This window comes from Symphalangus syndactylus, chromosome 14 (assembly GCF_028878055.3).
Source record: "Symphalangus syndactylus isolate Jambi chromosome 14, NHGRI_mSymSyn1-v2.1_pri, whole genome shotgun sequence".
Classification (NCBI taxonomy): domain Eukaryota; kingdom Metazoa; phylum Chordata; class Mammalia; order Primates; family Hylobatidae; genus Symphalangus; species Symphalangus syndactylus.
The window spans coordinates 116,370,595-116,392,219 of record NC_072436.2 but is presented as its reverse complement, the minus strand read 5'-3'; the positions used below and the strand labels follow the sequence as shown (position 1 = coordinate 116,392,219).

Here is a 21,625-nt window from a genome sequence, read left to right as displayed (position 1 = left end):
TCAGGGTAAGGACGGGATCAAAAGCAGGGGAAGGGCAGAGCCAAGGGCAGCCCTGGGAATGCCAGGACCTGCAGCAAAATTGGGGCTACAGGGCCTTGTGACTCCAGGAAGAATGAGGGCGTCTGAGGTTTAGGAAGTCCGCAGGAGAGAGGAGAGTGCGTGGAGAGGGTAGCAGGCCACGCAGCACAGAGGTCCACTTGGACAGCCTGACAGATGTCCTTCTGCTTAGAGAAATGGCGGTCACCGGTGACCTTGGCAAGGGTAAGGAGCTGGGGAGGGAAGGGCAGGTGAGGAGACGGAGACAGAGTGAAGATTCCTCTTCTCAGAAACAAGGGCGGGGCAAGAAAGAGGGAGGAGCAGAAAGGGCCTCTGGCCGTATCTGTTGCCTCCTCTCCTTTGAACCAGGACAGACTTAGGGACTTTCAGGGGCTGCAAGTTCCAAGAGTGGCAGGCCCAGGCTAGCCTGGGGAAGGGGCTTGAGGGAGGCTCCTGTTGGGGAAGGTGGGGCTGAGTCCAGCAGGAGGGTCAGGCCAGGGGCCATGACCCCATTGCCTACATAGAGAAGGTGATGAGCCAGCATCCAGGCTACTCAGGGAGAGCTCTAACCCAGGATGAGGCCTTAGAGCTCAAAGGACACCCAGGCCTGGTGGCAGATGCCCAGGGCCCTTGAAAGGGGGAGTGGAGATCAGGCAGAGGGGGTGCCAGGGACTGCCACACAGGATCAGTAGGGCAGCGCCAGCCCTGGCTGGGCTGCTTTCACGGCTGCGGGAACCGCTCCAACTGCTCCAGAAAGATGGCCCTGAAGGTGCAGGCTTTGCGTGAGTGGGTGGCTGCAAGTACACGCGGGAGGACCCGGACGCCAGAACGTGCAGAGCCCGGGGGGCCTCGAGAGGTCGCAGTTCCGACAGGGCTTCCACCAGTCATGCCTACATCTTGAGGGGCAGAGACACACCCCACTAATGTTTGGGTCCCTGATGCAAAGGCAGAGACAGGTGCGGGGAGGGGGGGTCCTTTTTCTCCGAAGCGAGAGGTGAAGTCACCAACCGCTGGTTCAGAGGCAGTGGGTCTGGGTCTGGAGGAGACTGGGGACAGGATGGAGGGAGGTGACCGCAGCCACGGGCTGGGACTTCACAGCTGTGGGCTGGGGGCTTTTCTGGACGCTGAGGCAGAGGAGGCCCGCGCCCCGCACATCTGCTGGGAAACTTAGCTCGCCCAGGATTGGTAGGGAGATCCTGGAAGACCAGCGCCCGGAGGAGTCAGGCCCCGCCTTGGGGGCAAGGCCGCGAAACCACGGCCTGCGGCTTCACGCCAGGGGTACAAAGAAAAGCGTCGCTGGGAACCGAACACCTGCAGACGACGCGCAGCCGCAGAGCAGGCGGGGCGCCCAAGGCCCCGCCCCATATGCTAATGAAGCATACACCACACCGCCCCGCCCCGGTGCGAGACCGGTCCAACGCTGCGGGGATCCAGAGGCCGGAGGCGCCCGGAAACACCCGCGGAGGCCGAGGCGGGGCGGGGCCGGGCGCCGGGGCCGGGTGGCTGGGCGGGCGGCACAGCTCGGGGGAAGTCAATGGGCCGCCTGGGCGTCCCGGGGACGCGTCTCCCCCACGGTGCGAAGTGGTACGGCCCGCAGGGGCGGGGCCCAGGTCATGTGACGCGGCCGCGGCCGCCATTTTGTTCTGCGGTGCTGGTATTTAGAGCGCAGCGGCTGACGGGCCGGATCGCCTTCGCCGCCGCCCGCCAGCCAACCTTCGCGCCCGGCCCGTCCTCGCCCCGGCCTCCGCCACCGCCGCAGCCCGCAGAGCTTGCCCCCTCCCCACCCGCAGACATGTCCGAGTCCAAGAGCGGCCCCGAGTATGCTTCGTTTTTCGCCGTCATGGGCGCCTCGGCCGCCATGGTCTTCAGCGGTGAGCGCCGCGGCGGGAGGGACTCGGAGGCGGGGGCGCGCGCGTTGCTCATGCCCGCAGCTCCCCGGGGTCCGGTGTGTGACGTCACTCTGACGTAATCCCGAGCGGTCGGGGGCGCCCGGGCCTCGTGTGACAGCGGGCGGGGGTCGGCGCCCTGAGGGCTGCGGGGAGCCGCCGGGGGTCCGGGGCGCAGGACGTGCGGGCTTGGCCGGGGTGTGAGTCTCGGGGGTCCGGGCCGGCGGCCCTGCCAGCTGGGTCGTGCGGGTGCGGGGGTGGGGCGGCGGCGCCGCTGCCATCTTAGCCCCGGGAGCGGCGAGAGGGAGGCTGGGGTGGGGGCGCGAGGGGGGCGGCGCGCGGGCCGATTCTGCGGGCAGGTGACATCACACCTCGAAGGCCCCAGTGCGCGGGCGGCGGCGCGGGTCCCGCCCAGGAACGCTCCAGAGAAGGGTCCCTGGAGCTTTCTGGCCGGTGGGGAGCCTATGTCCCTCACGGGAGGTCCACAGCCCTCGTCCTTATGGCGGCCGGCCTGGGGGGTCAGGTGGGTCTCACCCACAGGCAGGTACTTCCGGTTGGAGCTGGTTACGGTTGCCCAATACGCGTGTAGCTGTGTGGGCTGTTTGGGAAAGCTGGGCTGAGGGCTTGGTTCGGAGAGCCCAGGGATGGGAGTGTGTGGAAGTGGAGGGAGCGGGGAGACAGCAGCGTCGGCGCTGGCGGGGCTGTGTAGCTTGCAGAGGGTCTCACCACCTCTGAGGTGGGTGAGAGGGTGGCATGGGTGCCCGAGTTTATGGGATCCAGTCGTTGCCTTCAGGACTGAGGCTTCCAGTTCTGGTCCTAATGAATGGAGGGATGAATGAATGACCTTCCTTTCCTTCCCTGAGGCCTGCAGTTGGGAGGGGCTTCCCTGGGCTTGGAGAAGGGGCCTTCTAGGATTCTTGTTGCCATGCTGCTTTTGAAATTGGGCCTTGATAGGTCCTGGGCGTCCAATTTAGTGACAATTGGTCTCCCTGGGAGAATGGCACTTGGGCTAGGGCTAGGCCCAGGAATGTGGGTCCCACGAATTAAGTTCTGGCCCAGTCTCAGCCTCCGTGGACTGGCCTGGCCTGGTCTGATCTCCGCCTCCGTGGTTAGGTCTGGTTTTAGCTTTGATGACCGTGCCCTGCCCCACCCTGCCTGGTGGCCTGGGGAGGCTCCAGTGCAGGTATGTGGAGGGTTTGAACTCCAAACAGTCTCTGCTGACTGTAAACACCTGTGGGGTGGAGGCTTGGGGCTCTCTGTTCTCTTGTGGGCCTCCTTCTGCCTGGGCCTGTCTGCCATTCGTGAGTAAGCCCTGCCCTTCCCATCGTGTGCAAGTAAGGGGTCATTTGTGGTGGAAGAAGTGGTCTAGACTTTTCCTTCCCCCTAGGCACCGCCTGCTCTTTTCACAGACTCAAGGCTTCTCCCAACAGGCTGCCGAGCCCTTCCCCCCAGTCTCCTCTGTTCTTTGCCCCCAGAATGCCTCCAGAGATTCCATTTTGCCTGGACACCTGTGGGGTACTAGTTTGTGGCTGTCACTCATTCATCCAGCCAATTTTGATTGAGCGCTTACTGTGTGCCAGGTACTGGTAGGACAGCAGTGAACAAAATGGGATCCCCGCCCATGTGGAACTAAAATTCTAGCTGTTGCTGCTTGCCCTTGAAGCCCTGAGTTTGTCCACCGAGCCCTTTTTCTGCACCCAGCTCCTTGCCTCTCTCTCCATCAAGACCTACACAGGCCTTCGGACAGCCTGGCCAGCAGGTGTCTGGAAATTGAGAACACGGTATCGCTGGCCTAGGCCTTTCCTGCTTATCCCTGGCTCTTTGAGATAAACGTGGCTTACTGTGGTTCTCCAGGAGCTGACCTCTGACTGCACTTGGCCAATTCAATCAACTGCTTTTTTTTTCCCCCTCCTCAAGACGGTCTTGCTCTGTTTCCCAGGCTGGAGTGCAGTGGTGTGGTCATGGCTCACTACAGCCTCAACCTCTCAGTCTCAAGCAATCCTCCTCCCTCAGCCTCTTGAATATCTGGGACTACAGGCACAGGCCACCATGCCCAGCTAATTTTTTTTAGAGACAGGGTCTCGCCATGTGGCTCAGGCTGGTCTCAAACTCCTTTTTGCCTCATACGATCCACTTGCCTCTGCCTCTTAAAGTGCTGGGATTATAGGTGTGAGCCACCGTGACTGGCCCAACGTCTGACTTCATTTCTGCCTTATCTGCATGCTTTTCTCCAGGACCTGGCTTCACCTGCTGTGCCGACCTAAACAAGCCCCCTGCCCTCCATTGGCCTCTGCCGTTGCCACCACGCCAACCTCCAGCTCTGTCCCCAGCTCCTGGCCTTTGGCCTGCCTGGCACTGACGGATTGGTCTTAAACCGAATGAGGTCCACAGGCCTCTTGCAGGCCCCCGTCCCAGCTTCCCCTTTTTTTCTCATGACAAATGTCCTATTGATTCTTTCTTCATCATGTCGTCCAAGAAGTTGTCATTTGCTCCTTTTCCGTATTTCTTGTGACTTCCTCCCTGCTGGTGTGCGCCCTGTATTTTATGCTCGTGTTTCTGCAACTGCTTTCTGGCCCCCCACTCTTTCTGTGGCTGCTGAGCCTAGTGCTGCTCACAGGTCTGCCTTCTGCGGTCCGGTCAGTCTTGGCCTCCGGACTGGAGTCCAGGGTGCTCATGGTACTCTGCTCTTGGTGGCCATCCCTTTCTTCCCTGTGATCCTCTTGGTGCCTCCTCCCCCTGCCAGCCACATGATTCTTCCTGCTGCCCTCTGTAGAAAAGGGCCTGGCTCACTTCCTGCCTCTGGTGGACACTGGCCTCATAGGGTCCACTACTTGGGTTGCTGAGTTCCCTGTATTCAGTCTCCTGCCCACGTGTCCGCCATGCTGTGGTCTCGTGCATACGTGATGCAGTCGGATGTAGTCCTGGGGCTGCAGTGGGAGCCCCTAAAATGCACTGTAATTGCTCTATATGCTCGCCAGGGAAAAAATGCATTGTAACCAGGAGTTTAGGACAGGCACTGGGACAGGCCCTGGGCCCCAGTCTGCAGGTGCACTGGGTGTTGGCGTGGCATGTCTGGGCACCTCCAAGGTGGCGTGGAGGAGGCAGTGTGGCTCCCTGGCCCAGGTCCCAGCCTCCTCCCTCCCTCCAGTCACTCCCTGGATACCCAGCACCATCGTCTTGGGTGCCTCTGCAGGTGCTGTGCAGAGCCCCTGTCTTACTGCCCTGTTTTTCTGTGACTCCTCTCTCCGGCCAACTTGGGACACTTGTCTGTGAAGCCCTTCCCCAGCGCCCCCTTCTTCGCTTTCCTGGAGCGTGTCTCTGTGCCTGGAGGTCCCCGTGCCTGTGTCCTCACTCTACCTCAGTACTGGGGCACAGGGTAGGCAACTTTTGTGGCTCAAATATATCAATAAAATATGAAGAGGAATGGTGGGGGTATTCCTGGTCCCTTTCACCTCTGACCTATGTAGTCTTCTGCAGGTCAGGCTGGTGTGTGTGTGTGTGTGTGTGTGTGTGTGTGTGTGTGTGTGTGTGTGTGATTCACTCTTGTTTATTTGAGACGGAGTCTGCGTCGCCAGGGCTGGAGTGCAGTGGCGTGATCTTGACTCACTGCAACCTCCACTCCCGGGTTCAGGCGATTCTCCTGCCTCAGCCTCCCTAGTAACTGGGATGACAGGCGTGCGCCACCACTCGTGGCTACTTTTTGTATTTTTAGTAGTGACGAGGTTTCACCATGTTACTCAGGCTAATCTCAAACTTCTGACCCCAGGTGATCCGCCTGCCTTGGCCTCCTAAAGTGCTGAGATTACAGGTGTGAGCCACTGCTCCCGGCCAAGTCAGGCTGGTTATTGATCTGCTCCCCTAAAAGACCATGGCATGAGTGCCGTGGGCAGAGGGGGGGCAGGGAGTTGCCAGTGCAGTCCCCTTAAGCAGCTCAGTAGGCCCCTGTGGTGGCCCTGGAGGGCAGCTGGCAGAAGTCAGAAAGGCAGATGAGCCCCTGTGACACTGATGTGCCCACAGAATTCTCCACTTTGAGAATAGGGCCCAGGAGAGGGGAACTGAAAAGAAAGGCAACATTCTCTTGGGAGAGGAAGGAGGGACAGCTCTGGAGGAGACAGGCCACCCTGGAGCCCAGCCCACCAGCACTGTTGCAGTGGAAGTCTCGGGCCCTCTGGCCAGGCTCCTGTGTGCTCGGAGCCACCCTGCGTGCAGGGGAGACCCCTCTGGGAGGTCAGCTGAGGCCTCGTGGTTGGACTGGTGATGATCCCCATTGTCTTCTTTGCCTCCATCCTGTTCTTGGCTCATCCTGTCTCCTGTCTGGTTATTTAGAGAAGATTCTCCAGTCTATCAAGGGTTCAGGCCTGTTGTGTGGCTGAGGGTGCTGAGAGCTGCCCTTTCTGGCAGAACGTTTGGCCCTCCTGGGGGAATATTTGGAGCTGGGAGCGTTGGGGAGCTTGGCCTGGGCAGTGAGTCAAGGGAGCTCTGGCCTGGGTGACAAGAGTGGCCAGGTCAGCTGCTTCTGACCCTCAGGTCACACCCTGTAGCAGTGGCTTTGCCATCCCGAAGACCTTTGGTGGCTTTTCCAGCATGTTGTCCTGGGCAGTAGCCCCAAGGGTAGACTGACCCTGACCCCACATGGGGGCTGCTCAGGCTGCACTGAGGCTCCCTAGGGTGACAGGTGGGTTCACTGCAGAGCCAGGAGCCCCAGATGGGCCACGCTGCCCCAAGGGCTGCTGCTGAAGGAAGAGCTGGACTCTGAGGGTGGGGGCCTCACGTAGAGGAAGGAGGAGTGGCCGTCCCGGGCTCCTTTTGCTTGCGTGTGGCTGTTCCTCCTGGGTCCTCTTGCCCTGGGCTGGGTGCCTTCTTCGGCTCCCCCTCTGCATGTGATAACTTGGGGTGGCCCTTGCAGCTGTGCCAAAGCTGCACCTCGGGGTCCTAGCCTCAACTGGCCTGTGTACTGCTGTGGGCTCACCCTGCCTTCCTCCCACAGCCCTGGGCGCTGCCTATGGCACGGCCAAGAGCGGTACCGGCATTGCGGCCATGTCTGTCATGCGGCCAGAGCTGATCATGAAGTCCATCATCCCAGTGGTCATGGCTGGCATCATCGCCATCTACGGCCTGGTGGTGGCAGTCCTCATCGCCAACTCCCTGAATGACGACATCACCCTCTACAGGTGAGCGCTGGGGTCAGGCCCCTGCACAGGGCTGGAGGACTGCAGGGAGGGGGGCGGTTCACCTGTGGGTGGTGACCCGGACCCCTGTCTCCCTCTGTCTCCCCCTGGTTGGCAGGCTGCTGATGTCAGTCCTCTCTTCTTGCCCCCAGGAGCTTCCTCCAGCTGGGCGCTGGCCTGAGCGTGGGCCTGAGCGGCCTGGCAGCCGGCTTTGCCATCGGCATCGTGGGGGACGCTGGCGTGCGGGGCACCGCCCAGCAGCCCCGACTATTCGTGGGCATGATCCTGATTCTCATCTTCGCGGAGGTGCTCGGCCTCTACGGTCTCATCGTCGCCCTCATCCTCTCCACAAAGTAGACCCTCTCCGAGCCCACCAGCCACAGAATATTATGTAAAGACCACCCCTCCTCATTCCAGAACGAACAGCCTGACACATACGCACGGGGCCGCTGCCCCCAGTAGTTGGTCTTGTACATGCGCAGTGTCCTAGTGCCCATCGTCTGTTTCCCCGGCCTTGCCCCCGCCCGCCCCGTGCCGTGGACATCTGGGCCCACTCATCGCCCCTCCAGGCCCCCGGCGCCCCACCCCCTAGAGTGCTCTGTGTATGCGGATGATTTAGAATTGTCATTTCTCTTTACTGGATGTTTATTTATAAAGTTCTGGCCTGTTCTGCGTCTGCGGATCAGCCCTTGTCTCCCAGCTATCTATAACCTTAGCTAGAGTGTTGCCTTGTGGGTTCCTGTTGCTGAGACTTCCTGGATGGAGCCGCCCTCACCGCCGGGCCCGTGGCCCTGCGCGGAGCTGTGTCCAATAAAGTTCTTGGATGTGACGGGCCTGTGTCTGCTCAGCTTGTTGGGGGCGGGGGCGGGCGCCGTGTGCTGCTGGTCACGTGGGCCGGCCTGGTCACGTGGACGCGTCGGTCACGTGGCGCGCCGCTTCAGTCAGCTGAGGGTCACGTGGGCGCGGCCGCCGCGCTCGGCTGGGGTTCGTCACCGGGCGCGGGATTTGGCCGCCGCGGAGCTCCAGAGCCGCTCGCTCCCGACAAGGCTCACGATGCGCGGCAAGCAGAGCGCGGCGGGGGCCCGGGTGCTCCAGTTCACTAACTGCCGGATCCTGCGCGGAGGGAAGCTGCTCAGGTGGGCGCGGGGCTGGGGACCGGGCGGGGTGCAGGCTGCGGGGCCGGGGACCGGGCGGGGTGCAGGCTGCGGGGCCGGGGACCGGGCGGGGTGCGGGGACGGGCACCGGGCCGGTTGCGGGGTGCGGGGCCGAGGTCAGGCCCGCGATGCGAGCGCCCACCCGCTCGTCCGCAGGGAGGATCTGTGGGTGCGCGGAGGCCGCATCTTGGACCCGGAGAAGCTGTTCTTTGAGGAGCGGCGCGTGTCCGACGAGCGGCAGGACTGCGGGGGCCGCATCTTGGCTCCCGGCTTCATCGACGTGCAGATCAACGGTGCGGCCCGGGGCCGGCAGGGGAACCCAGGGGAGGAGCTCTGAGCTCCATGCGACACCTCCTTTTCCGTGGCCGCAGGTGGATTTGGTGTTGACTTCTCCCAAGCCACGGAGGACGTGGGTTCGGGGGTTGCCCTGGTGGCCCGGAGGATCCTGTCGCACGGCGTCACCTCCTTCTGCCCCACCCTGGTCACTTCCCCACCGGAGGTTTATCACAAGGTGAGGTGAGGCTCCCTGGCTGAGGCGGAGGGGGCTCCCGGAGCAACCAACGCCCTCATTTTCAAACTCACGCCCCACTCCCCACCCCCAGCAGGTATTTCCTGGTCTTGAGTCTGGCCTCCTTTGCTGACCCGACCTGGGCCTGGGTCCCGCCTCTGTGCTTCTTTATCAGTTGTCGCTCTGCCTGGCCTCCGTAGACCCTCTGTCCTCCACAGCTGTCTCCACACTGCTGGCTCAGCACCCTCTGAGCAATAGGCCGTCCCCACCCCCTGCACTGCACTCTGGCTGCCTCCAGGCTTCAGAAACCATCCCCTTAACCAAGGTCGCAGGGGACTCTGTGACTGGCACAGTGATAGTGCCTGGTCAGGCTCTTCCTCCCTAACCTGTCTGATGTGTGACTCGGTGGAACACGCCTTCCAGAAGAGACTTCCCCGTGTTCCTGTACTGCTTGCCCCACGCTTCCACTTTCCTTTCTGCCCGGAAGAAATTTGGTTGTCCTTGGTGTTTTTTTATTTTAATTTTTACTTAGGTTCTACAGGGTTAACGCTTTGCTGTGTGTTACTATTCAGGCTTCTGTTGGCTGTACCTACGCTACTGATTTTTACTGAACTATTTGAGAGTAGGTTGTATCCAACATGCCTGTTTTTTTCGGTTTAGTTTTTGTTATTATTATTATTATTTTTTTTTTTTCAAGACGGAGTCTCGCTCTGTCGCCCAGGCGGGAGTGCAGTGGCGAGATCTCGGCTCACTGCAAGCTCCGGCTCCCGGGTTCACGCCATTCTCCTGCCTCAACCTCCCGCATAGCCGGGACTACAGGCGGCCGCCATCACTCCCGGCTAATTTTTTTGTATTTTTAGTAGAGACGGGGTTTCACCGTGTTAGCCAGGATGGTCTCGATCTCCTAACTTCGTGATCCGCCCGTCTAGGCCTCCCAAAGTGCTAGGATTACAGGCGTGAGCCACCACGCCCGGCCTAGTTTTTGTTATTTTTAAGAGACAGGGTTTCTCTCTGTGGCCCAGGCTGGAGTAAAGTGGTGTGGTCGTAGCCCATTGCAGTCTCAACCTCCTCTGCTCAAGCGATTCTCTTGCTTCAGCCTCTTGGGTAGGTAGGACTACAGGTGTGTGCCACCATGCCCAGCCAATTTTAACATTTTTTGTAGAGAAAGAGTCTCACTGTGTTGCCTAGGCTGGTTCTGAACTCCTGGGCTCAAGAGATCCTCCTGTCTTAGTCCCCCAGAGTAGCTGGCACTACGGGCTTGTGCCACCACACCAGACTAATTTAAAAAGTTTTTTCGGCCAGGCACGGTGGCTCACGCCTGTAATCCCTTTGGGAGGCTGAGGCAGGCGGATCACGAGATCAGGAGATTGAGACCACCCTGGCTAACACAGCGAAACCCCGTCTCTACTAAAAATACAAAAAAAATTAGCTGGGCGTGGTGGCACGCACCTTTAGTCCCAGCTACTTGGGAGGCTGAGGCAGGAGAATCGCTTGAACCCAGGAGGCAGAGGTTGCAGTGAGCCGAGATTGTGCCACTGCACTCCAGCCTGGGCAACAGAGCGAGACTCCATCTCAAAAAAAAAAAAAAAAAAAAAAAAAAAAAAAAAAGTTTTTTGTAGAGACAGGGATCTCATTATGTTAACCAGGCTGGTCTCAAACTCTTAGGCTCAGGAGATCTCCTGCCTCAGCCTCCCATAGTGCTGGGATTACAGGCGAGAGCCACTGTCCCTGGCCCATCATGCCTGTGTATTCCTTAGTACTTAGCCTTTTTTTTTTGAGACATAGTCTCGATCTGTCGACCAGGCTGGAGTGCAGTGGTGCCATCTCAGCTCACTGCAACCTCCGCCTCCTGGGTTCAAGCGATTCTCCTGCCTCAGCCTCCTGAGTAGCTGGGACTACAGGTGCCCGCCACCACGCCTGGCTAATTTTTGTATTTTTAGTAGAGACAGGGTTTCACCATGCTGGCCAGGCTGGTCTTGAAATCCTGACCTCATGATCTGTCCATCTCAGCCTCCCAAAGTGCTAGGATTACAGGCGTGAGCCATGGTGCCCAGCCAATATTTAACTATTTCTTAAGATAATACTTTCTTATGTAGCCACAAAAGTTAGTGAGTGTAGGAAATGAACACCGTTAACAGTACTTTAATTGAGCCGTCTGTGTTCTAGTTCTGTCCAGAGCCCCCGCCGTTTCCCCCCCCAGCACAGGATTCATTGCAGGATCACCGCTTGCGTTGTATGCCCGAGGGGTCTCTCTCTTGGTGTGTGGGCAGAGCCAGAGCTGGGAACAATGGGGGTGGTGTGTGGGTTCTGGGCGCAGGCTTCCTGGATTTGGCATTGGCCTCCTGATGTCATGTATCAGCTGGAAGACTCAGGACACCCTTCTGCCTTTCTGAGCCTCCGTTTCCTGAAACCTAAAGTGAGGATGATGGCAGCATGTCTGTCTTAGGGGCGTTAGGTGCTCAGCATCGTGCGTGAGATGCTGAGTGTTAACCACTCAGTATCAGCCATGGATGTCTTTTTGGAAATTTCCCACAGCCCTCCCCACACAGAGTCAAATGTCAAAAACCTGCTGCCAACTGGCACCTGGTTCTCACAGCTGCTCTCTGGGGCTCTGGGGCCTGCTAGAGCCACCTGTCCAAGATGCAGGATTCAGCACATCACCTCTGCCCCGCCCCCACCGGCAGCATTCCTTTCCTACCTGTCCAGCCTCTTCTCTGTCCCCAGGCCCATTCCTCACTCCTGCCCCCAAACTCTTGGCCTAGAAGGCCCTGGCCTGCTCCTGAGGCCTCCTCTGCTAAGCCTTGCCCACCTGTCCCCACTGTGCCCCCCACTGCCCGCGCATCTCTGGCCAGCACAGGCGTGGGAGGAACTATGGCTCTTCTTCCTTAGGAAGAGTGTCTGACAAGTAGGACTTAGTTTTCTTCCCAGCACCCACTGCAGTGCAGGTGTCTTACCCTTGGCTCACACACAGGATGAAGGCAGAGAGCCAACTATTGAGGGTGGGAATTGGGAGGCCTCCTGCCTGGATCATCTTGGAAACTGGAGGCCCCTTCACTCGGGTCTCCCCTCCGCCATGCACGCCACCTCTTCCAGGGCCCATTCACCCTGGGTGGCATTGGATGGCCACTTTGCCAGAAGCTTCTTCGGTCTTTTGTTGTCATGTTCTGGTCCATTAAGACCACCTTCTCTTTTCTGGGGGCTTTCCGCCTGCCCTTTGCTACGGTACTTGGAGACAGGTCAGATCACTTTGTTCTCTGCTTCAAATCTGTTACCTGCTGAGCCAAGGTGAGGTACCTCCAGGGGGCAGACAGGCCCCTGCCTCTGGCCCTGCAGGCCCCCTACACTTTGACCTTTCCAGCTGCTTACCTGCCTGGAGTGTGCCTCGCTCCCCTCCCCTCAGTTGATCTTTTACTGTGCTCTCTCTATGTAGCGCTCTCTTGCTCCCTTCTAAAACTACATTCTAGAAAAACTCAGCCATTGCTTTTTTTGTTGTTGTTTTTTCCTGTTTTAATCTTTAGTGAGCCTGTGTATCCATAGGGCTTGTGAGGAAAAACAGTGGCCCTTTGCCCCAACCAGCTTCCACCCTAGGGACAATCACTTTCAACCCAGTGGACTCTTGGAATTTGCCCCCATAGCTCTAAAAACTATGCTGGCTGCTCCTCAGTCTTTCAGCTTAGGGCAGAATCCATTGCCTTCCACCAGGAGAGCTGAACATCAGTGCTCTCGTGGCTTGGTGAGTCCTCTTAGCTCCTTTCTCTCCCCTCATCCTTCCCAGTAGTTCCCCATAATTGTGATGAGAATAGCCGTGTAGGTCAGTCATCAGGGTGGTGTGAAGGGACGTGTGGCCCAGTGACACCTTCTCAGCTGCCATTTCTGCTTGCTTTGCCGTGAGTGTTCTTCGCTTTGTTTCTTAGCTCTAACTCAATTCCAGGTTTCCTCCTGATTGTTTCACTCCTGTCTCTGGCCATTTATTTATTTATTTTTCGAGATGGAGTCTCCCTCTGTCACCCAGACTGGAGTGCAATGGCGTGAGCTCTGCTCACTGCAACCTCTGCCTCCTGAGTTCAAGTGATTCTCCTGCCTCAGCCTCCCGAGTAGCTGGGGTTACAAGCGCCTGCCGCCATGCCCTGCTAATTTTTGTATTTTTAGTAGAGATGGGGTTGCTCCATGTTGGCAAGGCTGGTCTCGAACTCCTGACCTCAGGTGATGCAACTGCCTTGGCCTTCCAGAGTGCTGGGATTTTACGTGTGAGCCACTGTGCCCAGCCAAATGTTCCTTTTTTTTTTTTTTTTTTTTTGAGATGGAGTTTCGCTCTTGTTGCCCGGGCTGGAGTGCAATGGCACGATCTGGGCTTACTGCAACCTCTGCCTCCTGGGTTCAAGCAATTCTTCTACCTCAGTCTCCTGAGTAGCTGGGACTACAGGTGTGTGCCACTATGCCTGGCTAATTTATTTATTTATTTATTTTTAATTTTTTGAGATGGGAGTCTCGCTCTGTCGCCCAGGCTGGAGTGCATTGGCGTGATCTCGGCTCACTGTAAGCTCCGCCTCCCAGGTTCACACCATTCTCTTACCTCGGCCTCCCGAGTAGCGGGGACTACAGGCGCTTGCCACCAGGCACGGCTAATTTTTTGTATTTTTAGTGGAGATGGGGTTTCACCCTATTAGCCAGGATGGTCTCAATCTCCTGACCTCGTCATCCGCCTGCCTTGGCCTCCCAAAGTGCTGGGATTACTGGCGTGAGCCACCGCGCCCAGCCAATTTTTGTATTCTTAGTAGAGATGGGGTTTCTCCATTTTGGTAAGGCTGGTCTCTAACTCCTGACCTCAGGTGATCCGCTCGCCTTGGCCTCCCAAAGTGCTGGGATTACAGGTGTGAGCCACTGTGCCCAGCCCAGTGTTCCTTTTTCTACCATTCTATTCTTGTTTCAGGGACAGAAGACCTTATTGGCTGGAAGGTGTCTGTGATGGCCCTTTTCCCTGTCCATCTCTCCTCGTGGTCTGTGCTTCCCTGCCTGGCCCTGTCCTCTTTTGTTCAGGCTCCTTTTCGAGGCTTGCCCAGGCCGCCTGCTGATCTTGGTGGTGTGCTTTCTTTCAGAAGAGGTGTCAGCAGGCCGGCTGGGGGCACCCAGCCTACAGGAGGGGCTTTATGGGGGTACTCGTAGGTTGGGGTCCCTGGGTCCTTTCTCTTGGGCTGGCTGGGTTCCCTGAGAAGAGTCTTGCCGTGCTCAGAGGGGCTGGGCCTGGCTGGCACCCTGCTGAGCACCTGGAGAACACACATTTCGCAAGTTTCCGCAGTGCCCGCACCTACCCTTGCCAGTCTGGTCTACTTCCCTGGGGGCCCAGCCAGCACACTCAGGGCAGGCATTCTTCTGTTGGTCCCCACGTCACCCCACTTCTCAAGGCACCATCCTGAGCCTGTGGGGGTCACTTCCCCTACTGTGTGCACTCCCCTAGACCTGCCCAGTGTCCTCTTGCCAAGCCCCCAAAGTCTGGCTGTCTTCCTTCCATCCTCTGCTACCCCCCCAACCCCGTCCCCGGGTTTAAGGCTCTTAAAAGTCTTACTGTCGGCGGGGCATGGTGGCTCACGCCTGTAATCTCAGCACTTTGGGAGGCTAAGGTGGGTGTTCAGTCAGGAGTTTGAAACGGGCCTGACCAACATGGTGAAACCCCGTCTCTACTAAAAATACAAAATTAGCCAAGCATGGTCGTACACACCTGTAATCCCAGCTACTCGGGAGGCTGAGGCAGGAGAATCGCTTGAACTCAGGAGGCAGAGGTTGCAGTGAGCCAAGATCTTGCCATTGCACTCCAGCCTGGGCGACAAGAGCGAAACTCCATTGCAAAAAAAACAAAAGTGTTACTGTTGTGTGGGGTGGGGAGTTCAGGGGAGGGTACAATCCAGCCACCATCCTCACCTGAAGCTCTTCTCTCTGGGAAGGCCCCTCCGGCCCATGCCTGTGTTGGAGAGAGGGAGTGTGCGCTGGACTGCCTGCCCACCTGTTAGCCTCTGAGATGTGTGGTGTGAGCCCGTGTCCCCCCGTTCCCTGACACTCTCGGTCTTCCTGACAGTGTCCAGCTCCAGCCATGGTGTGGACCACACACAGTGCTGAGCCCTGGCCATGCTCACACAGCTCTGCCCCAGGGTCCCTGCTGCTCCCGAGGGGCTCCTGCCTCCCAGCCCTGCTCCCTGGGCTGCCGTGCCCAGGGCCACCCTCAGTGCCCACAAGCCTGCCTACATGGCCAGGGACCGCTGGCATCCCACACACCTATCATTTCTTCCTGCTCCTGCCATGGGTCCTTCAGTTCTGCCAGCTGTGCTTTCCCTGACCCCTGTGAGGGGACAGGCGGCCGGGGCTGGGCTGGGTGCTGGGCTCTGAACTCTGAACCGAGATCTCTGGCCTTGGCTAGGCTGTGGCTTCTGGGAATGGGCCGTGGGGGACAGGGCTTTAACAGCTGGTTCCCCCCAGGTTGTTCCTCAGATCCCTGTGAAGAGTGGTGGTCCCCATGGGGCAGGGGTCCTCGGTGAGTGGCTGACCCCCTCCCCGCCCCCACCCTGGGAGGCTCCTGCGGGACCTGTTGGCAGCCCCAACCCCTCCAGATGCCCAGCTGGTGGGGAGGGCAGGTGATAAGGGCTGGGTGGGGCAGGGACCTGCTGGAGCCACTTGCTCCCTCCTCCCAGGGCTGCACCTGGAGGGCCCCTTCATCAGCCGGGAGAAGCGGGGCGCGCACCCCGAGGCCCACCTCCGCTCCTTCGAGGCCAATGCCTTCCAGGACTTGCTGGCCACCTATGGGCCCCTGGACAATGTCCGCATCGTGACGCTGGCCCCGGAGCTGGGCCGTAGCCACGAGGTGATCCGGGAGCTGACGGCCCGTGGCATCTGCGTGTCCCTAGGTGAGGGGCCGGCTCAGGGTGGGCCTGCTTGGGGGACCTGGGCCAGGTGCGAAGTCTGAATCCAGGTCCCGCAGGGCACTCGGTGGCTGACCTGCGGGCAGCAGAGGATGCTGTGTGGAGCGGAGCCACCTTCATCACCCACCTCTTCAACGCCATGCTGCCTGTGAGTGCTGTGGGGCCCCAGGGGCAGGGCTGGGGTCCCAGCAGCCCCTGCTGTCACTCAGCCATCCCTTCCCTCGACCCTGCCCAGTTCCACCACCGCGACCCAGGCATCGTGGGGCTCCTGACCAGTGACCGGCTGCCTGCAGGCCGCTGCATCTTCTACGGGATGATTGCAGATGGCACGCACACCAACCCCGCCGCCCTGCGGATCGCCCACCGCGCCCATCCCCAGGGTAAGCTGTGGCAGGTGGGCGGGGCAGGTAGGATGACTGGGCTAGCAGGTTCTGAGCCTCTTCTCCCCCAGGGCTGGTGCTGGTCACCGATGCCATCCCTGCCTTGGGCCTGGGCAATGGCCGGCACACACTGGGACAGCAGGAAGTGGAAGTCGACGGTCTGACAGCCTACGTGGCAGGTGAGCGCCCTGACCCACTGGGTCCCAGGTCCCAGCCCACATGCCAGGTGGCCCACGACCCCTCAGTGCCTGCCCTCTCTGCTCTCAAGGCACCAAGACGCTGAGTGGCAGCATAGCCCCAATGGACGTCTGTGTCCGGCACTTCCTGCAGGCCACAGGTCAGTGAGCAGCACGGGTGCGGGTTTAGGTGGTCTGTGACTGGCGGGTCCCCAGGGGCTGGACCGGGTGCCCGGAGTGTAACCCAAGCCCTGCCCACAGGAGCTCCTGGGCAGTGGGTACTTGGTGACTCGGGCCCAGGGTGACAGGCAGACCAGCAGGGTCCTTGTTAGCCTGCTGCAGAGTCCCTGAGACGGAGTGCTGGGGTGGTGGGGGGCTGCTGGCAAAGCCATGTGGGCTTGGGGACCGTCACCCAGCTGTGTCCCCCAAGCAGGCTGCAGCGTGGAGTCGGCCCTGGAGGCTGCATCCCTGCACCCCGCCCAGTTGCTGGGGCTGGAGAAGAGTAAGGGGACCCTAGACTTTGGTGCTGACGCAGGTGAGGGCCTGTCGCGGGGTCACTGGGCAGCCTGGCCCTGCCTGTAGACTCTGTTGTCCCTGGGGCGGCCTGGACAGGGCCAGGGAGGGTGGGTCCTCCCTAGCTCCCTCCTCTCAGGTGGGCTGCCAGCTGCCATCCTCAGTTGTAGCCCCGTGTTGCCATCAGGCCAGGCTTTCTGGTGTTGCAGACAAGGCCAGGCAAGGGGTTGCAGGGAGCATTGTCCAGCACCTCTGTCCATCTGTGATGGGTCAGGGGGTCTTGCACTAGTTGTGTCCCTGGGCCTCGGTTTCCCCACCAGCATCGGGTTGTGGGGGAGCAGCTCTAGGGTAGGTGGGCGGCCCCTCTCCTGCCCCCTACTCACTGCCCGGCTCTGTCCTAGACTTCGTGGTGCTCGACGACTCCCTTCACGTCCAGGCCACCTACATCTCTGGTGAGCTGGTGTGGCAGGCGGAGGCAGCTAGGCAGTGACAAGGACCTCGGCTGAGAGGACACGCGGCCGCAGCTGGATGCCGTCAGGGCCGGGTGGTTGGGGAGCTGGTCTCCAGGGAGTGAGTCGGGAGCCCTGCTGGAATGATGCCCAGGGCCCGTGCGGCCGCCCTGGAGGCGGGAGCTGGGATAAACGTGCACCCAGCAGGACTCGCCTTGGCTCCGGGTTTCGCTTGCGCTCACATGTGGCACCATGTTTGGTTGCCCTCCTGGGGAAGGCATTCGCGGCGTGGGGTGGGATGGCTGGGCTGTAGTTCAGCCTGGGCTTTTGGCCCCAGTGCGGGACAGGGCCTGTCTGCATGAGGTGGACCTGAGACCTGCAGACCCCAGGAAAATGTCACTGTGGGAGGGAGGGGCAGGCAGTCAGTGGCTGGTGCCATGGGGTGAAGCCACCGTGGGCTGGGGGTGAAGAGCGGGCAGGAAGGGGACCGGGCACAGGGAGTGTGGACAGTCAGGGGTTTGCCGTCTGCACCTGAGTTGGGTGTGCAGCGTGGAGCCCACAGCCTGGTTCTGGGCCAGGGCACAGTGCCAGGCGCTCCACTCTGACCTCCAGGAGGGAGACTGGGCCCGGGACCCCTGCCTTCTGCTCCCTGGCCTGCCTAGCCCTGAGTGCCACAGATGACCAGCGTTCCGTTTCCTCTTCTCAATAACCCTATCCCCAGGCCTGGTGCTTGCTGGCTGTGGTGACCCTGCCTGGTGCTGAAGGGCAGTGTGGGAGGCACCAATGTGCCCTGCTCACCCCATTAGTGTCATCCTGCCATCTTCTGTGTCCCCTTGGCCCTGGCACACACCCATATGGCAAACACAGGCCGTGAGGCTCCCTGAACAGCTTCGAGGCGGGTGGGCTTCTGGAGCCCTCTTGGCTCTGAGGACAGTCACAGTGGGGTCAGACGTCAGAGGTTGGTGCAGCCCCAGGTCGGGGTGATTGTCTTGACTTTCTCTCCATTTGAGTTCTAGGGTGGGTGGCTCCCTTCCCCCTTGCTTACAGGTGCTGTCTTGGGTACAGGAGGTACGTGCCTGGCTCTGCCACTGTTCTCTTCCCTCTGCTGCAAAGCCCAGTTAAGGAAATATCTCCAGGTCCAAAGAAATAGGGTGGTCTGGGCCCCGCCTGTTGGAAGGGAACAGCCAGGGAAGAACCACCTGCCTGGGTAGGGCCTCGCCAGAGGGAGGGCCTGGGGCAGGGCACAAGGGGTTGATCTCAGCCCACAAGCCCCAGGGGCAGCCCAGGAAAGCAGGCGACGGATGTGGATCCTGACCTCCCGAGAGGTGTGGGGTGCAGGGATACCCACCTCTGCCCTGACAGCCGCGTATCCGTCATGAAGTGGCCGTCCAGCGCCTGCCTGTGCTGGGCCTGGGAGAGGAGCTGTCTGCCCGGGCTCCCAGGCAGGGAGAGGCAGGTGAGGTTCTCAGCTGATGTGTTAGAGGTTGAGCATCGCCTGTGCCCAGCTTGCTGGCTGTCAGTGCTTGATGTGCCCATCCTCAGCTAAAACCCAGAGCTGGCCTATTGGTCATCCCCACCTCAGACGGGACACCCAGTCCCAGAGCTGGTGAGCCCTGGGCCAGCCTTTGAGCCTGGCCTGCCCCATTCACTGACCAGTGCCTCACCTCCCTGGCTGGAGGGTCTGGGTCGGGGGGCAGGCACTGGCCGAGGTGGTTGGTCCATAGGGCTAGCCCTGGGTGGTGGGAGAGGGGCCTGGGGTCAGGGTGAGAGTGAGCTGGGCCAGGGAGCTGCTGCAGGATGATTTTGTGGTGTGGGGGAAGCACTCTTGGTTGGTTTTGGTTTGCTTTTTAAAAATTATGGTAAAATACATAACAAAAGTAACCATCGTAACATGAGCAGTTCTGTGACATGAATTCACTGCTTTGTGTGACCTTCGCCACCATCATTCCCCACCACTCACTCCCGCTGGGCTCCCAGCCCTGCCCCACCATTCCGCTCCCTCTACAGCTATGGGTTTTACAAAGAAGGATGCAGGGCGCCCTGACTGCAGGGTGAGGGGCAGGCCTGCCCGCAGTGTGGGCATTCGCTGAAGGGGGACGCCCAGGTGTCTGCTTGAGTCACAGGTTGGGGGATCGGGCATGTGGGGAGGGATGGAGTTGAAGGTGCATGCTCTCAGACCTGGTGAGGGTGGCCCGTTTCGTCCCGTGTGTGAACGGGAGATGAGACTCGGCGCCTGCGATCCCGCAGACCGCGCCCGGCCGGGAGTCACTTGTGGGCGCATGCTGCCGGGATGCTGGGCCGAGCCCGCAGTTCAAGACTCAGATCTCAGCCAGGTCCCTTTCGCCGTCGGAGCCTCTGCACCTCGTGGGCTCCGAGCACATCCAGGCCAGAAACCGCGTTTGGGGCGTGGGCACGGGAGACGGTCATCAGCCGGGACGGTCTCGACCGATCTGACCGCGCCCCGCCCAGCCTCGCAGCCCAGGCGCTGAGTCCAGACTGACGCGTGACTCTGGGAGCGATGCGGCACGCGGGGCCACGCCTACTGTGGGAGGGGCTTCTGGGGGGCGGGCCTTTATCGGGCCAATTAGGATCGCGGCAGGGAAGGCACGCGCCGCGCCTGGGCAATAGGGGCGCGGGTCGCACTCTCCTGTTAACCCGCGCGGGCCCGGGGACCTGGGGGACCAACGCCGCCTCTCCGCGCCTCTCACACCCCTGCGGATCCCTTCTCGCCCCAACCCTTCCCACCGCGTCACCCGCACCCCTGCGGACCCCGTCTCGCCCCAACCCTCCCCGCCGCGCCCCCCACATCTCTGCGGACCCCGCCTCGCCCCAACCCTCCCCGCCACAACCCCCACAACCTTGTACACCCGGCTACGCTCCCCGCCGCGCCCTCACACCCCTGCAGACCCCGTCTCCCCACAACGCTCCCCGCCAACCCTGCGGAGCCCCGCGTCGCCCCAGCGCTCCCTGCCAAGCCCCCCCACACTCCTGTAGACCTCGCCTCGCCCCAACTCTCCGAGCTGCTCCCCTTATACCCTTGCGGACCTAGTTTGTTTCGTCCCAGTCCTCCCCGTCGCGTCTCCCACATCCCTGCGGACCCCACCGCGCCTCGCCTCTCCTTTCTGTTACGTATCACGCACAGGTGGATCCCACTACGACCCAGCTTGGCTCCCGTCCCGCACCTCCGCACCTGGCCTCTCGCCCCGCCCTCACTGTCTTGGGAAGTGAACCGGCGGGGTGGGCCGGACACTCTAGAAGCACCCTGGCTCGGAGCTTCCCTAGGTCGGAGTTGGTTTTGAGCCCAGGCCAGGGACCCAGGGTGGGCGCAGCAGGGGAGATAAACACCAGAAGCGTGGAGGAAGGGCACCTCCTCAGCCCGGCGGAGTCTCGGACAGCTCCGGAGCGTCTGGGTACTCCCTCCCAGCCTGGCCCTGTTCCTTTCTTCACATTTATGTCACATACGTTTTTTCTAAATAGGTTTACACTTTTGCTATTACTTTGCAGTTCGGTTTTTTTTTTTTTTTTTTTTTTTTCTTACCGAACCTGGCTGTGTTGCGCAGGCTGGAGTGCAGTGGTGCGATCTCTGCTCACTGCAGCTTCCCCCTCCCGGGTTCAAGCGATTCTCCGCCTCAGCCCCCTGAATAGCTGGGATTACAGGCGCACGCCACCACACCCGACTAATTTTTTTGTATTTTTAGTAGAGACGAGGTTTCACCATGTTGGCCAGGCTGGTCTTGAATTCCTGACCTTAATTGATCCGCCCGCCTAGACCTCTGAAAGTGCTGGGATTACAGGCGTGAGCCACTGTGCCCAGCCTTTTTTTTTTTTTTTTTTTTTTTTTTTACACGGAGTCTCACTCTGTTGCCGAGTCTGGCACGATCCTGGCTCACTGCAACCTCAGCCTCCTGGGTTCAAGTGATTCTCCTGCCTCAGCCTCCCGAGTAGCTGGGATTACAGGCATGCACCAACACGCCCAGATAATTTTTTAAGTTTTTTTTAGTAGAGACGGCGTTTCACCATATTAGCCAGGCTGATCTCGAACTCCTGACCTCAGATGATGCACTTGCCTCGGCTTCCCAAAGTGCTGGGATTACCGGTGTGAGCCACCACGACTTTTTTTTTTTTTTTTTTTTTTACACGGAGTCTCACTCTGTTGCCGAGTCTGGCACGATCCTGGCTCACTGCAACCTCAGCCTCCTGGGTTCAAGTGATTCTCCTGCCTCAGCCTCCCCGAGTAGCTGGGATTACAGGCATGCACCAACACGCCCAGATAATTTTTAAAGTTTTTTTTAGTAGAGACGGCGTTTCACCGTATTAGCCAGGCTGATCTCGAACTCCTGACCTCAGATGATGCACTTGCCTCGGCTTCCCAAAGTGCTGGGACTACCGGTGTGAGCCACCACGCCTTTTTTTTTTTTTTTTTTTTTTTGAGACAGAGTCTCTCTCA

General features: G+C 59.9%; 3 protein-coding genes across 8 annotated transcripts; 2 read left to right on the top strand and 1 right to left on the bottom strand.

The window, feature by feature from the left end:
- Window positions 1-1,547: 1,547 nt before the first annotated feature.
- ATP6V0C (ATPase H+ transporting V0 subunit c) lies at window positions 1,548-7,919 on the top strand. The gene is made up of 3 exons (XM_055241677.2): window positions 1,548-1,907; window positions 6,910-7,093; window positions 7,243-7,919. Exons 1-3 carry the CDS (start codon window positions 1,571-1,573, stop codon window positions 7,445-7,447), a joined length of 726 nt encoding a protein of 241 aa, XP_055097652.2. The 5' UTR covers window positions 1,548-1,570; the 3' UTR covers window positions 7,448-7,919.
- A 113-nt stretch (window positions 7,920-8,032) lies between these two features.
- On the top strand, window positions 8,033-19,068 carry AMDHD2 (amidohydrolase domain containing 2). 6 transcript variants are annotated; one of them, XM_063618366.1, is made up of 12 exons: window positions 8,040-8,226; window positions 8,401-8,537; window positions 8,616-8,755; window positions 15,221-15,275; window positions 15,433-15,645; window positions 15,720-15,808; window positions 15,896-16,040; window positions 16,112-16,219; window positions 16,309-16,377; window positions 16,650-16,751; window positions 17,131-17,181; window positions 17,900-19,068. In XM_063618366.1, the coding sequence occupies exons 1-12, from the start codon at window positions 8,144-8,146 to the stop codon at window positions 17,938-17,940; spliced, it is 1,233 nt and encodes a 410-aa protein (XP_063474436.1). In that variant the 5' UTR covers window positions 8,040-8,143; the 3' UTR covers window positions 17,941-19,068. The 6 variants fall into 6 exon arrangements, with proteins under 6 accessions (XP_055097648.1, XP_063474435.1, XP_063474437.1 ...); XM_055241673.1 differs by having other exon boundaries at window positions 8,033-8,226; window positions 17,131-19,068; XM_063618365.1 differs by having other exon boundaries at window positions 8,035-8,226; window positions 15,711-15,808; window positions 17,131-19,068.
- On the bottom strand, window positions 17,973-18,714 carry CEMP1 (cementum protein 1). The gene is given in 3 exon segments (XM_055241676.1): window positions 17,973-18,160; window positions 18,163-18,606; window positions 18,609-18,714. Coding segments are annotated over 3 exon segments (738 nt in total).
- Window positions 19,069-21,625: the final 2,557 nt, after the last annotated feature.